The 15,425-nt window shown below is 43.2% G+C and overlaps 1 protein-coding gene across 1 annotated transcript in view; it reads right to left on the reverse strand.

The window, feature by feature from the left end:
• Positions 1-2,171: 2,171 nt before the first annotated feature.
• FOCAD (focadhesin) overlaps positions 2,172-15,425 on the reverse strand; it is a 287,833-nt gene continuing 274,579 nt past the window's right edge. The window contains exons 38-44 of the mRNA XM_081103496.1: positions 13,915-14,175; positions 13,236-13,325; positions 10,679-10,856; positions 9,101-9,198; positions 7,280-7,531; positions 5,005-5,080; positions 2,172-2,830 (exon numbers count right to left, since the gene is read on the reverse strand). Coding sequence (XP_080959622.1) covers positions 2,757-2,830; positions 5,005-5,080; positions 7,280-7,531; positions 9,101-9,198; positions 10,679-10,856; positions 13,236-13,325; positions 13,915-14,175 — 1,029 coding nt within the window. The 3' untranslated portion in view covers positions 2,172-2,756. The remainder of the gene's footprint in view (positions 2,831-5,004; positions 5,081-7,279; positions 7,532-9,100; positions 9,199-10,678; positions 10,857-13,235; positions 13,326-13,914; positions 14,176-15,425) is intronic.

Consider the following 15,425-nt stretch of genomic DNA (forward strand, 5'->3'; position numbering starts at 1 on the left):
ATAATTTTATGGTTGGGGGTCACCACAACATGAGGAACTGTATTAAAGGGTCGCGGCATTAGGAAGGTTGAGAACCGCTGCTTTAGAGGTTCCCATGAGTAGGAAAATCCCATACACTTTATGCTCAAGGCTGCTGGAGACAAAAACAGGGAGCCAGGGAGGAGAGGACTAAGTCTATCTTACCCCCTTTGTACTCTTCTGTTTTTTCTCAAAGCCAGGGGCAGGGACAAAGTTTGAATGGGAGGAGACTGGGCTGAACCAAAAAAGGAAGTGGGGTTTAGAAGTCTGGGCTGATTCTTCACCCTTTCCGTGGGCATGGTGAGCTCTCTCAGGGGGGAAATGCAGAGCAGTTCTTCAGAGCGTTACACAGTGAAACACCAGTGTGTGAAACCTGCAAACTGCTTTTTACTGCCGCCCAGGTTAGCAACCTGTTCTGGGAGTCTCAAATCCTTCAATCCACGAAGGACCTGTTCCTTTGCACCGTAGCTCCCAAACGTCCCAATTCCAGAGACTTACTCACGGGAGGCAGGATTGCTTCTTTGATCTGATTACAGAAATCTACAGTAATCATATTAAGCCGTCGGTTTAATAAAGCACATTAAACCATAAGCACATGAATACCAAGGTGTAATCCTTGGTGGGAATTTTCATCTTAAAGTAAGTGTTGAGGAGCCTGAGGCAGTGGAAGGAGCACTGGACCTGAGGTTCTAGGAGCCTGGTTCTAGGCATAGCTCTGTCGCTTATTGGATGTGCCTTCTCCATTTAAAAATAGAAAATAAGGCCTCGTCACAGTATTGCTGCAAGAGTTAAATAAGATCATACAAGTGAAAACTCTAGCACACTAACAGTCTGGCATCTAACAATAAATATTAGATAAATTTCAACCTCTCATTGGAGGAAATTTAAGAAACTGTATATAGGTGGGAAAAAGAGGGAGGCTGGCTTCTAACAGAAACTTTCTACCTCTCTGCTTCCTTCAAATTCATTTCCCTCTAGCCCAGGCTCTAAAGAAGATTATCTATGAAATATGGGCAACACCAGTCAATAGTACCTGGGAGCTTGCCTTCCCTTCTGTAGGCATCTCAGCACCCTGTGGAGTTCAGCAAAAGAACTGTGACCTGGTAACAGAGTATAAGTTACACAGTGAGACACAACTGTTGGAAACCTGCAAACATAAACCCAGCTGTTTGAAAAACAAAACCGGTAGATCTATTTTTAACCTGAGTGGTAGGTAGGTACACTTGGTGACACCATCAAGGTTCTGTCCCATGGGAATACTGAACGGAACGTTCCGGGTGCCTGTAAAGCAGCAGGCACTGAGCTATAGCATGCTGGACACAAAGTCCATTATCCCAAACATTCCCCACCCCCCCGCGATCCACAGGTGTCCTCCTCAGTATGTTGATATGACTGGCTAAAGGCACCCCTGATTAATGACTGCATGGAGGAAAGATAGTTAGCAAATATCAAAATTAAAATGCTGGCTGATTCTCAAGCCCTTGAGTAAAATGCAACTCTTGAGGATATGGTCACATACCCTACCTTCATTTACTTGTCATGAGGCCGCTAGTCGTCCTGATTAAGACAGGGATTTGTACTAATAAAACAGATTAATCTTTCAAGGCGTATTTGTCACTTTTTGCTCGCCTCGCATCCCAATTCAGGTGGACCAGGCGCACTAACAAGTAGAGGATCCCACTTCCCAGGGACTCACATGTGACGTGAGATGAGTCAGAGTCCTCCCCGTGTGGCTGCTGCCATCCCTGTGAGCAAAGACACCTTTCCTTCCATTGAGGCTGCTGGCAGCCGTCTTGACAGCTATGCGGAGTGATCCTGAGAGGAACAAAGCCCGGTGGCACGGTCTGACGCCCTGGGTGCTACTGTGCCTGAGCAGATCTATCTTTAACTTCTGGTCTGTGAACTAATGACAGTCTCCTTTTTAGCTGAAGTCATTTGAATTGGACAACTTTCACTTGCGTTCAAAAGCCCCAAGCTCAGGAACATCACAGCCGCCGCTCATCCATCTGGTTTAGCTCACGGTTAACACCACGCTTATTATTTCAATGTGTCTAGCGGAGAGTATTTCACCAACAAGGATAAGAAAAGCTGTCTCACTTACTGAGCCGATGGGTGTCCTCCAGAGGCTTCATGGGGAATAGACGAATATTAGATATTTAATTGAATGTTTAATTAAAAGGTAAAAACAAAACCAACGACCATCTGACCCTATCATAAAGTTAGGGTCCGGGGCTCACTGGAGCAAGCATACCTGTACTGAAACTATTTGAACAGGCATCCACAAGCCCACAGCTTTTCTTATCTGTCATGGGTCCCTCAGGGATCAACTTACTAGTAAAATAGGGAAGTTCTGTGTAATGCCTCCGGCACCACCAGGGTTGGGTTTGGTTATGCCTGAAAACAAATAAAAGTCACATGCACAAAATTCATGGGATTATTTTACTAGAATCTGGGGGACAAGAAATGATAGAGTCAAAGTGGCACAAAGAAAATCTTCAGATTGAACTCTAGCCAAATGAAAGTTCAAGTTCTCTTTTCATCCTCCACTGGCCTGGGTACAGAAGCAGCGTCTCCTTTCTTGGCACTCAGGGTTCAAACCATCAGTGAGGTGGCCTCCCTCTCATGACCATGAGATGCATCATGTGTCAGGGGTCCCAGACACACATTCTGAAAAATTCCTTCCATTTGTGTGGTTTTCCTCTTCTGGCTGAGAATGCGGCTGGCTACGGCAAAACTGTTCACCAGCCGTACGCTCTGGTCCACACTGCTTTCTTCTTAAACTCCGGGAGAACCCTTAAGGACAGCAGGGTGGCTAAGGGGACAAGAAAGCAAAGTGCGCTGTTGCATTTGGTGGAGCGGCATTTGCAAAGGTCATTTAGATCAAAAGAGTATCAGGATGGAACTTGGCTAATCTTCAAGACCAAGAATTACCACCGAGCCTTAGACAATATTTTAATGGCAGAAAAAACCATTAATAAAGTTTGCGAGGTATTTTTTTTTTTTTTTGTACCAGGTCATAGGAAATTCTGCAGAATTAAAACAAAAACTGACTTCAGGGATGCTGGTAATATTCTTTTTCTTAATCAGGGTGCTTATTAAATAAGTGTTTCCTTTATAAAAATCTACTTATGACTTGAGTATTTTTCTACATGAGTATTATTTAAAAATAATCTATATTATTTTCCCACTAAATATTTAACTAAAAGGTAAAAACAAAACAAAACAAAGCCAAAGACCAACTGACCCTATCATAAAGTTAGGTTCAGGGACACAATGGAGCAAGCATACCTGTATTAAAACTATTTGAACAGGCCACGAGTCCATAGCTTTTCTTATCTGTCATGGGTCTCTTAGGGATCAACTTAAAATAGGGAAGTTCTGTGTTATACCTCTAGGTAACTTATATATATTATTTTGGAATACTAATAGAAATATACTGAGATATTATTTACAATATAATAGTGTGAAGGAATGGAGGTAAGCCAGAGTTACACAATTATTGTGTGTGACTCTAATAAAGCCCTTGAACAGATAATTGAGCTAAACATTTACTTTCTTGACCCAAATTACTCTTTTCCTCATCAGTATCAATTCTTTGTTATCTTCATAACCTAAGACAGTATATGTTGGCAGTATTATGGTATTATGGACCCATGGTCATTACAAATAAGTCCAGACTCCCCCATGCAAACAAATGGAGGACATCCTAGCAGCAAATCTCTAGGGATGGATCTAGGGCAGCTGTGGGCAAACTATGGCCCGCGGGCCGGATCCGGCCCTTTGAAATGAATAAAACTAAAAAAAAAAAAAGACCGTGCCCTTTAATGTAATGATGTTTACTTTGAATTTATATTAGTTCACACAAACACTCCATCCATGCTTTTGTTCCGGCCCTCCGGTCCAGTTTAAGAACCCATTGTGGCCCTCGAGTCAAAAAGTTTGCCCACCCCTGATCTAGGGGAACTGTTTCAGGCCCCAGCCCTATTCTCAATGAAGTTCTGTGACTGATCAGAATCACCTTCACAGACATGTCCTCCACCCTCTTTGTGGGTAGGGAGAAGAATCAGACACAATACATTAGGAAATTCTCACTTGTTTGGCAAATAATAAATTATACCATACTTAAAGTAAAATATGGTCATACTATGACTCTAGCCTGGAGATAGGCCCGACAGATTATAAAAAGTTAGGCCAACACACAATCTTCCCAGGTGAGCCGTTTCAGGGCAGTATATCACAGCCCATGTCTGGGTATCCACAACAGCTATTGGCAGGATACAGCCCCTACCCATCCACCCACAGAGCCAGCCCTAAAGACTTCTCCTATTTGAGTAAAAAAAAAATCTATATAATTTTCACAGAAATATCTTCTATGTTTGTTGTCCCAACAGTCATAGTTTAACAAATCAATAGAGGAGTACTATAAAAAAAAAAAATCACAAAAAGACATATAAATACCTGGGAAATATCCAACTCCCTTGGCAAAATACCAGGCAGCCATTAAAAATACTAGGATGAAGCCAGTGTAAGAAAAGGTTAAATGCTTTAAAAATAATTTTAAAATATAAAAGGAAGTATTCAAAGTGTCTGTGTATTTTCTCAATTATGTATAATTTTAAACACGTTAAAACAACACATACACAGAGGGGGCAAAAACTTCTCTGGAAAAGTATCAAAGTTATCACTGGCCAATGGGATTCTGGATTCCTCTTTGCTTTTAATGAATTTTCTAAGTTTTGGTTAAAGTCATATTTTACAATTATAATAAAACATTTTAAAAACCATTTAAATAAAAATTAAATGCACTGAAAAATTAAATCCACTTTCTAATTCCAAAGGCCACACTGGTGGCAGCTTCGAGTTTCTTCTTCAACTGAACCAGGACGCGCCCCTTCAGGGACCAACACCCACGCAGATGCTGCTTCGCAGCGCGGACAGCACTGGGAGGTTTTCACCTATAGTGGGCAGGAAGCACAGAAGTCATACCTTTTAAAAGACCCCTGGATTCCACAGAGAGGCCTTCCTTAGGACTTTCCATGAGGTTGAATAGCCAATCGATGAACTGGAATGAAAATGAAGAAGGGCAGCATCAGTCAGAGATCAGTCAGCCCTTGGGCCTGCATCCACGCGGATCAGAGCAATAGTCCCTGGGGAGCACCTGACTGGGCTGGGGGAGGCCCTGGAGAAAGGGACCAGGCACAAGACGTTAAAGACAGACACAGCTCCCATTTAGTCAGAAGACCCACAAAGTCAAACCACCTTTCCTTGCTGAATACCGAGACCTGCTATAGGTTTTAAGAGTGAGGGACACATGGGCTCCGAGGGACTCCTGTGTGCCATGAACATTCTCTCTTGTTATTCTGAGAGGTCCAGATTGGTCAAAAACCTTGCCCAGTTCCACTCTCATTGAATAGCAGAGTCAAGATCTGAACTTAAGTATACGTAGCTACACAGCCTCACACTCTTGCTGTGGCCAGTGCGGCTCAGTTGGTTGAGCGTCATCCCACGCACCAAGAGGTCGCAGGTTCGATTTCCAGTCAGGGCACATGCCCTGGTTATAGGCTCGATCCCCAGTAGAAGGGTGGGGGTGCAGGAGGCAGCGGATCAATGTTTCTTTTTCATCGATGCCTGTCTCTCTATCTTTCCCCCTCTCTTCCTCTTTCTTTAAAAATTAATGAAAAAGCAGCCCACACTATTTCTTTGCATCCTGCTGCTTGCTACCCGGGTCTGTGTGCAGCCAAGCCTCGGCTCCTAGGCTGAGGCAGTACACAGGGAAACTCATCAGATGTAAGCCACTGCTTCTAAAATGTGTTCCTGTAGATAAGAACAGTTTATGCCCAAATGAATATAAAACAGCAAGCTGAAATGCAAAATAAAAAAAGCATAACATAATTTGCTAGGTAGCGCCAAGTGTGTTAACTGCACATAGATCCTGCAAATGAGGTAGAAACTCATAGTCTTTATGACTTTGGACTGATTTCCTACGGTGCAGCCAAAATTGTTTTTGAATTGGATATAGGGTAATTTCATTGATTCCTGAATGTTGCCAATCTTGACTCATTTGAACTTTGGACATAGAAGCTGGGTTGAAGAAAGGGTAACATAAAAAGAAAACATTCCTAATTCCCTGCTTTAATTAAAAGTTTTTTTCTTTGTTTATTTTTTCTCAAGTTTGCTTTAAAATACCGTACTGGTAAAGTAAATAAATCAAGCACTACAAACACACAATAGATGCAGGATGTTTACATTGTAGTTCAAAGCAAGCCTGGTGTTCTAGGCCAGAAATAACATGAGGTAATACCACATTTAAACTGATTTTCATTTATGATGACACAGAAAACACAGAAGTTGGGGCAATACTACTAATGCTTATCAGGTTTAAGAAAAGAGGCATTTTCATTGAGATGCTCAGGGGAGTTGTGCATAGCTAAACTATGAGTCTGCAGCTCAAAAATATTTTTAAAGATTAGTAGTCAGGTTTTAAGAATAAGCCACATAAAGTTAGTTTTAAGCTATCAGCCTCAAAAAAAGAAATTCCAATTTTGATTAAATGGGATTCAGAAAAGAATCCTCCAAAACAACTATTAAAATAAAGACAGGTCAAGGCCACGTAACGAGAATTCTGGGAAGCACAGGACTGTCATCTGCTTGGCAGTACAGCGAGTAAGCTGGCGAATCTTAATATCAAAAGCGTAAGGGACTTCCTGAGGGCAGGGGTGATCACCTCACATCCCACACATGTCCCCACAGCCTCCAGCACAGCCCGGAGCACGGCGGCGCCTGGCAGGCGGCTGAGCTGGGCTATGAGATGATGGCTGCTCCAGACTCATGTTTCCCCTCAGATTCCCTGACACCCGCCCCCAGGCACTGCTGATCACCCCTCCCTTGTTCATCACCACCCTACACTCCTTTCCCTCTTTATCATTCCATCTTGCAATCTTGAACTTGTCACCTTCTGAGCTCTCAGAGCTTACTCATCGTTTTGTCCCCAAGATCAAGAACACATGTGTCTTTGATAAATGAACGGGGGCAGAAGCGTTACTTGCCGCGCCCCCTGCCACCCCCCCCCCCCGCCAGCAAGTTGGTTCTGTTGTCACTATTAGTCCCCGTCTCTGAGGCTCTGCACCTGGCTGGGATGTGGGGCCAAGCATGAAGGCCTGTGGTGTGAGTCCAGTTTCGCTGACCTCCCACTTCACACCTACAGCAGGAGCTGCCAAGGAGGAAACGGCCACCTGCCCCGACAGCAGGCGGCGGCCCTCACCTTCTGGGCCTGCTCCCGCCAAGGCTCCTTCTGCAGCAGCAGCAGCACGCTGCTGGGAAGGAGCGCGAGGGCCGCCTGCAGAGTGACCCTGTGCATTGGGCTCCTGCCAAGGAAGCTGGATGCTGGCCCAGCCGGGCCCTGTTCTTGATGCCATGGCAACCAACTGGCACTGAGGCCGAGGAGGAGCGGGGCGGCATGGTCGGCCCAAGCAACCACCGCCGTTGCAAAGATCAGCAACAAGAAGTCCAGAGCCTATAATGGAAATAGACACAAGGCTAGTCACATGTTTTAGCCACTCAGAGTAACACATGTTCACATACACAGTCCTCTAACGATGCAATGCTCTTTCCCCTCCCCTCCTCCCTCCTGTCCCACCCCTGCCCCAGAAGAGGACTGAACTGAAGAACAAACTCTGTTTCCAAACTTAATCAAGAGACACTGTAGGGCAAGCATGTCAGACTCATAGCCCGCGGGCCATGTGCCTCATTTATTTGGCCCGTGTTAGCCTTTGAGTTTGACATGCTTGCAGTAGGGCTTTGGTAGGTTTTTGGGGTTCTCTTTTGGGAATACAGAGGGAACATCAGTTTGATTATTAGTGCTCTAACATTTCAGGAGAAACATAGTTAAATTCCTAATCATACTGAGCTTCAAATACTCATCTGGTTTGGTGTTTTCTAAGAGATTAAAAATTAATTAAGAGTGCTATGGAAAAGTATATTTAGATTTATTGTTATGTGGCTAAAACTGATTTTAAAAATATTGACAGTTTTGTTCTATTTTTGAACAATAACAAATGACTCTCCTCATGCATTCTACTAAGTGTGTCTAGAATCTGTCCCTTTAGATTTTAGACTAATCTAGACAATTGTAGAAATGGTGGTAACAGGGGCTGCCTCTAAGATGTTGGGTTACTGTGATTTAAATTACACTTCTTTCTGCTTATCTGTATTTCCTAGGTTTTAAAAGATTTTCATAAGAAAATGGAGAAGGCTAATAGAAACTCGGAAGATCAAAAGACAAAGAGGACAGGTTATGCTTGTTAAAAAAAAGTTCAAAAAGAACTCAATCTCTTAAAATTCCCAGTCTCACTAACTAAAAATTTAAAAACACACGCAACTCCTCAGAAAAGTGGGGCAGAATTTCAAACAACATTCCAGGCTGTGCACATTTTTACTCACAAAGGAAACATGTGAATGAGACATGCCTATAGAAAAAAAACCACCTGTACACCTCAAAATTGCACAGAGGGCAGTCAAGAAAATGAGGCAAGGGGGGAAAGTGGTGTCATCATTTCATTTACTAATCTTTCTTTTTTAATTCACCCAATACCAGTGATTCTTAACCTTTTTTGGGTCAGAAGTCAACTTGAAGCTGTGCTGAAAACTCTCTAATATATGCACACACGCCCACAGGTAGTGTTGTGCACACAGATTACTTGCACACACTCCAGCAATCTCTTCAAACCAGGTGTGTGAAGCCTCTTGGGCCAGCATGGAGGCCAGAGCCCTAGACCCCACCTCCTCTTGGGGTCAAGCCCAAGTACATAGACCCTGGGTTTGCCCTCCAGCTGGTGTCCTTTGTGTGCTGCCTGTCAAGGAACGTACTCTTTTGACATCTTTTTCAAGGTGTAACTAGGTGTCCACAAGAACCTGGTAAGAACATGCATTTCTTGTGACATCAGAGTTATCACCGCTGTTGTTTCCCAAGAATAAAAGGAAGGAGGAAAAGAAAGCCACAGGCAGCAAAATATTCCTCTTTTTGGGAGAGCACATATAATTTTTATGTTTTAAGAAAGCTACAAATTACTCCTCTGAATTGTACCTCATCAACAGCCACGTTCTGAACAGAGGTTGACTGGTAAGCTATATTTCTGATATAACCCATCAGGTCCAAGAGCCATTCCATTCTCTTCAACACACCTGAAAAGACAAAAACATTTTCTTACCTGACCAGGGTTTTCCCTTGGAAATGCAAAACAGAACAGTAATAACTATCATAGCTCAAGCAGAACACCTGGTGAGGATGTCATGAAATAGTTTCCAGTTCTCTTACCACACCCGAGACTTGCGATCCCTGTGAGAGTTGACACTATTCACAGCAGATGACCGTATTTCGGTCTTCGTTTTCAATGGCTAATTTATTCTTCAAGCCTACCCACCCACTAGTGGTAAGACATTTATTGGAGTTCTTTCTCAACATTAAACACACTATGAGAAATCTGGCACCCAGCTAGCCAGTAATATTGAATGCCAAAATTGCACAGAAACCTATCCTAAAGACATAAAAAGTGAAAACCAGATGTGATAGGGTAATTAGAGAATAAACAACACATTATTTTCCTTTTTTTAAAATAAAAATGAGGATTCCCATTATAGTAAAGACTATGTTGAAAGGTTTTCAAAAATCTAGTGAATAAGAACAATATAGGGATTAAGCTTGAAGGTTAGGACCAAGGGCAATCTCAAATTTATTTCAATTTGCTTAAATTATCTTCACGCTTAATTGGGAACACCTACTGGATTTCCCCCCCTGATACATATAGTTTCAATTTTGAGTAAAGAAATCTAGTTTCTCCTCATTTTTCATTGGTGAAGCACACACACAGATATGAGACAACCATCTCAATTGCCAAAGAGGAAGAGGAATCAACATTTCCAATCCAATTTTGAAAAGAGTATTACAAAGACGTTTGCCAGTTTTCTCTCAAAACTTTAAAGACACAAGACGTGGGGAAAACGGGCACAGAAACATAAGCAGCTGGCCCAAGGTCACAGGGCTTCCCGGCCATTTCTGACCCGCTTTAGCCAGATACCACTCAGAACTCGAATGCAGACTCAGAAATTCTAAGCCTCTGACCAAAGGCGTGGGAGGGGACATGAAGGAGTTCCCTTTTCAGATGGCTCCTAGAGTCTAAATGTGTAAACAGTTTAAAAGTTTCGCCATAGGACTCATTAGCAGAGCTCAGGCCTGGACCTCCTGGCTTGAGGATGTAGTGAGGTCATGCAGGTTTTATTCTTCTCACCGCTGAGAAGTTCTTCTATAGAATAACTATTCAAGCTCATTGTTGCTGTTTTTTGTTTGTTAAATGACGCCCCAAAAGCCATTTTCATGAAAACATCAGGCATCACCAATGGATATCCTGTCTGACAGAATCTACCTGATAAACTTTATATCCTTGAGGGCCACAAACGAGATAAAAATCCTCAAAAGAATTCGTTCCCATTGCTAAAGAGTGGATGTTGTGAGCTGTACTGCTCACTTCCAGCCAACGTGCTCCTCATTCGGGGTGACAAAGCCTCACCTATGTCAAGCACTAAATCAGCTTTCAAGTTGGGGAAACAATGACAACTGAAGAGATGGCTTCTTCCTGTTCCGATGCTCGCCCTGTGGCCTCCTCACCTGTGTTGGCGTGGCTCACAATCCGCGCGTGGTACAAGCTGTGCAGGATCACCCAGGCCAGTACGTCTTTCTCCCGGTGCTGAGCCACCGCGCCGAGCATGTCATTCACGCCCATCAAGGGGAGCCGTCCTTGTGAGACCAAGTACAGCCTGACAAAGGCAGCCTTTTCTAGGCTGCTCTGCAAAAAAGCCAATTGCTCAGTTACTATTAAATGAACTGTAGTTGTTATAGAACCTCAGCGCAAGGGCAACACAGAAAGGGTGAGTGTGAAGTTGATTATTACTCCAAATGCTAAAACTGTTCATTTCCTGCAGCGTGTGACCCACTCCCCTGCGCGCTCCACTAGAATGTATATGCAGATGGTGCTGTAGTGGCACCTCCTGCTTCTCATAAAAGCCATCAATGACTCTGGGGTCAATCAGTGATGCTATTTAGTAAGAATACACAAATAATAATAATGATGGTACTTGTCAGGTGCTAGGCGCCATTCCAAGCACATGACACGTGTTATTTTGACAGTCCACAAAGTATGGTACACAGTCCTCTGGGGGACCCCAAGACTCTTTTACAGTGTCTGTGAGGTCAACCTATATTCATAATAGCATTAAACTGTAGTAATGTCCATTGTATTTTTCATCCCCACTTGAAATTTTTTTTAAAATATATTTTATTGATTTTTTACAGAGAGGAAGGGAGAGAGACAGAGAGCCAGAAACATCGATGAGAGAGAAACATCGACCAGCTGCCTCCCGCACATCTCTCACTGGGGACATGCCCGCAACCCAGGCACATGCCCCCGACCGGGATCGAACCCGGGACCCTTCAGCCCGCAGGCCGACGCTCCATCCACTGAGCCAAACCGGTCTTGGCCCCACTTGAAATTTTTGAAAAAATCTAGTTTCACTTAAAACATTCCTGTAAATCAGTGATTTCAACCTTTTTCTTCTCATGGCACATATAAACTAATTACTAAAATTCCGTGGCACATCAAAAAATGTATTTTTTGCCGATCTGACCAAAAAATAGGTATAATTTTGATTCACTCATACCAATGGCTGTTGTTGTGTTGGCTGTTGTCATTTTTTATTGGACAATCTAAGGGAAAAGAGGTCAGTGCCCCTGACTAAATAGTCAGGTATTGTATGTTTTAGAAATTCTTGTGGCACACCAGTTGAAAATCACTGCTGTAAACAATATAAATTATTCATTTCATTAAACCTTTGCCCTTGAGTACACATCTTTTTAATATTCTGTGGGACAAAGTGGGAAGTATCCATAAGGGGCTTCTGCTGAATACCGAAGCATAATGGTTGTCCCAAGGAAAAACACTTCAACATTGAGTTGTAAGCCGAAATGGCCACTCTTTCCGTGATAAACATCATTTACGTAAGTTTTGAAGTTTTACATAAAGTCCATTCATGTAAGCATTTCTTTATACTGCCTCTCCCTGCATAACCACCTACGGCTATTCAAACTGTGTATTTGACAGACAGCCTTTTTAAAAGTGAAGGACGTGAGACTGTCACTTCATGGAAAACACTTGACAGAATTCACTGCCAATAATAAAATCGGAACTTTCAAGCAAAAATTAGATTTTTGGAAAATTTGTATCTGCTTATATGAGTTTGGCAGTTTCCCAATGCATGAAAGACTGGTGATATTAACCAATACGATGTGCTGGTACATATAAGGAAATGTACCAGCCTTTGGAAGATTTTCAAATGGCCAATGTCTGATATTACAAAATCGTGCACTGGTGAGAGGCGCAGAGCACAAACTGACGCATGGTTTCTAACATGACAGAGTGAGGAGTTCACCATGAGCAGGTTCCACACTGCAACTCACCTACGAGAAACCGCTACTTTTGTGTTTTGGCGCACAATCAAGGAGAGATCCATAATTATCTGAAAAGCCTGCAAACACACTCTTCCCCTTCCTCCTACATATCTGTGTGAGGAGGAAGGGGAAGAGTAACACTTCACCAAAATAATGTCTCAAGAGACTGGAAGGGCAGCGCCACGAGGCCCCCGCAGACATGGAGGAGCCTTGCGGGAATGTGAAGTAATGCCACTTTCCTCAAGAGTTTTTTTTATTTTTCTGGAAAATACTTTTTTCTTATTTATGTTAAGCTGCAATGGGTTTGTTATTATTACTTTTAAGTAAGTAGCAGGTGGAAAAAAATTCATGTGAGACCAGAACTATTTTTTTTTTGAACACCTTCCATGCACGAGACAGTTCTTCGGTGAGAACATTCCCATCCCTGTGATTTTTGTATTGACGACATTGCGCTGGACTTAATTTTGCCCACAGGTGACACTAAAGCAACTGGTGGTTCATGAGGTCGGAAAGGTTGGCGACTGCTGCACTGAAGTGTTCTTGATAAAGTGGGATGAATTCGGTTAAAACGTTATTACATACATTTGTTAAGAACCAACCACTCAGAGTAGACGGGACACAAGACCCAGAGTGAAACAGGAATAGTTTTCTGAACTTAATAGTAACACATAGGAAACAAAACTAGCCTCAATAATGAACAAGTACATAGATATGTTATTACCTCGGTAACCGGGGCAAGCCGATTGGCTTCATCATCTGTCATCTCCGAGAGGCATTTTGCTACCCCGATGTACAGCTCTAAGTCATTTCTCTGGTGAAGAACAAAGCCCAAACGTGTCAAAATACAATGTGAGGCAAGTATGTTCCTAATGTTCCAACAAATGATTAGATTTGCTCATCTCCACGAATAACCAAACCAAAACATATGGTCATTTGTTTCTCATTTAAAAAACATCTTTCTTGTTATTTTATGTGTTTGTTTGCCTGTCCTTTCTTTTATCTCATCAGGACCCACCATTCCAAAAGGAATTTTAACATCTTTGTAAAACCACAATTCAGGGATCCCTGGGGGAGGGGAAAGGCTAGCACTCGGTCACTTCATATGAATAGCAGTGAACGACGTGCCCAGGTGAGCTTCCTCAGCCTCCACAGGCGTTGGTAAGAGGCCGAGGAGCGAACTTCCTGGTGAGCCAGCTTCTGAGCTTGCTTAAGACTTTGGTTCTAAACATTCAACCTCAGTTTAGATCTTGGAAGCAAACACATTCTCAGTGGAGAACGTGGTGACTTCTTGCCAGCCTTCCCACCACGTTCTTAAAACGTACACCTCCCTGCTGTGCCAAAAAGGCTTTAAAAAATCCCAAACACAAATGGTCAGGAATGTAAATATTTTTGTTCCTCACCCGAATCTTATTTGGCAGAAGGTCAAAAATGTTCCCAGTAGCCTCGCTGAGCAGGCTCCAGAGGTGGTGGGCAGGGCTGGGCAGCTTCATGGCCTGGCTCAGGCCCTGCAAGGCACTCGGGCGTAACTCCGGACTGGCAAGCGGGGAAGCGGCTTTGAAAACGGCCACCATTAGGTTTTCAACGAAGCCCAGGATCTGTTCACCAGAGACGTGTTTGACCCACAGCGGTGCAGACACCAGGAGGTATTTCTTGATATTCAGCTGGAAGGAAAACAGCAAAGGTCAGATGTAAACAGGCAGGCCTGGGTTTACAATGCTTACACTCCCGGTCATCGCTGTGCTTGAGAGCAGCTGCGAGAGAAAAGGTGCAGGGTGCTTCCTGCCCCTGAGTTTCCCACAGCCTCCTGGTCCGACGGGCCACCAAGGCGTGTAATTTGGCTGCTGCAGGGACTTCTGATCCAGTCTGACTCGTGTATGCATGGTACCTGCCAACCCATCTGCGAATGACTCGCTTAAACCTGGGGTCTTTTCAGTGAGGGGAAGAAAATGCTACATCATAGTCATTGCTGTTCAGTCTTAAAAAGCCACATTTTCTGTCAAGAAGAGCTCTGGAAGAGGAAAGGCTCACCCGCTGGAAATCAACTAAACCCAGGACCTGGCAGTCCCGACTCTGTCTTCTGAGGAAGCGCAGGGTCATAGTAATGAGAGGAACTGGCACGAGGAGTCCATTGCTGACCAAAGAACAGCAGCCGAGCATGTGAGAGCGACCCTGGCATCTAAGAGCTAAGAAGGGGCACAGTTAGTAAAGTCTCACAGACTTATAGATCAGGCTTCAAAAAGTCTCAGAAACAGCCTGGCCGGTATGGCTCAGTGGTTGAGGGTCGACTTATGAACCTGGAGATCATGGTTCAATTCCCGCTCAGGACACATGCCTGGGTTGCAGGCTTGATCCCGTGTGGGCATGCAGGAGACAGCCAATCAATGACTCTCTCTCCCACATCCTTCCTCTCTGAAATCAATAAAAATATATTAAAAAAAAAAATCTCAGAAACAGAAGTATGATACTAAAGGGGCAGTAAGTCTAAAAGAAGTGATATAAAAAAGGAAAGTCTGACAAAAATCAGTAAATTTCTAAAAAGAGTAATGTTGTTGCATGAGTTATCTGAAGAGCTCACATTAAAGAATATGCCATTTCAGACCATTTTTTAATGAGAAGGTATGTAATTAAGAAAACGAATTCACAAATTTAATTCATTAATTAACAAAGATAATATGAAAGGCCCATAATCAAGGACAAATGCAAAAGAGTAGGAGATCTGAAAGAGAAATGCAAAGAAGACTAAAACCTAGAAAATTTCTGAGGTCAGTAACACAGGTGAGACTACGAGAGTTATACCCAATTCAAAAGGAAGGAGCTAAATAGTATAGTGTTTAAGACATGGGCTTTGGGGTCACCCGACTCTCTTCCACTTGTTGGATATGTGGACTTTGCTTAACCTTCGTTTGCCTCA

Source organism: Myotis nattereri (genome assembly GCF_964212035.1).
Source record: "Myotis nattereri genome assembly, chromosome: 12".
NCBI lineage: Eukaryota > Metazoa > Chordata > Mammalia > Chiroptera > Vespertilionidae > Myotis > Myotis nattereri.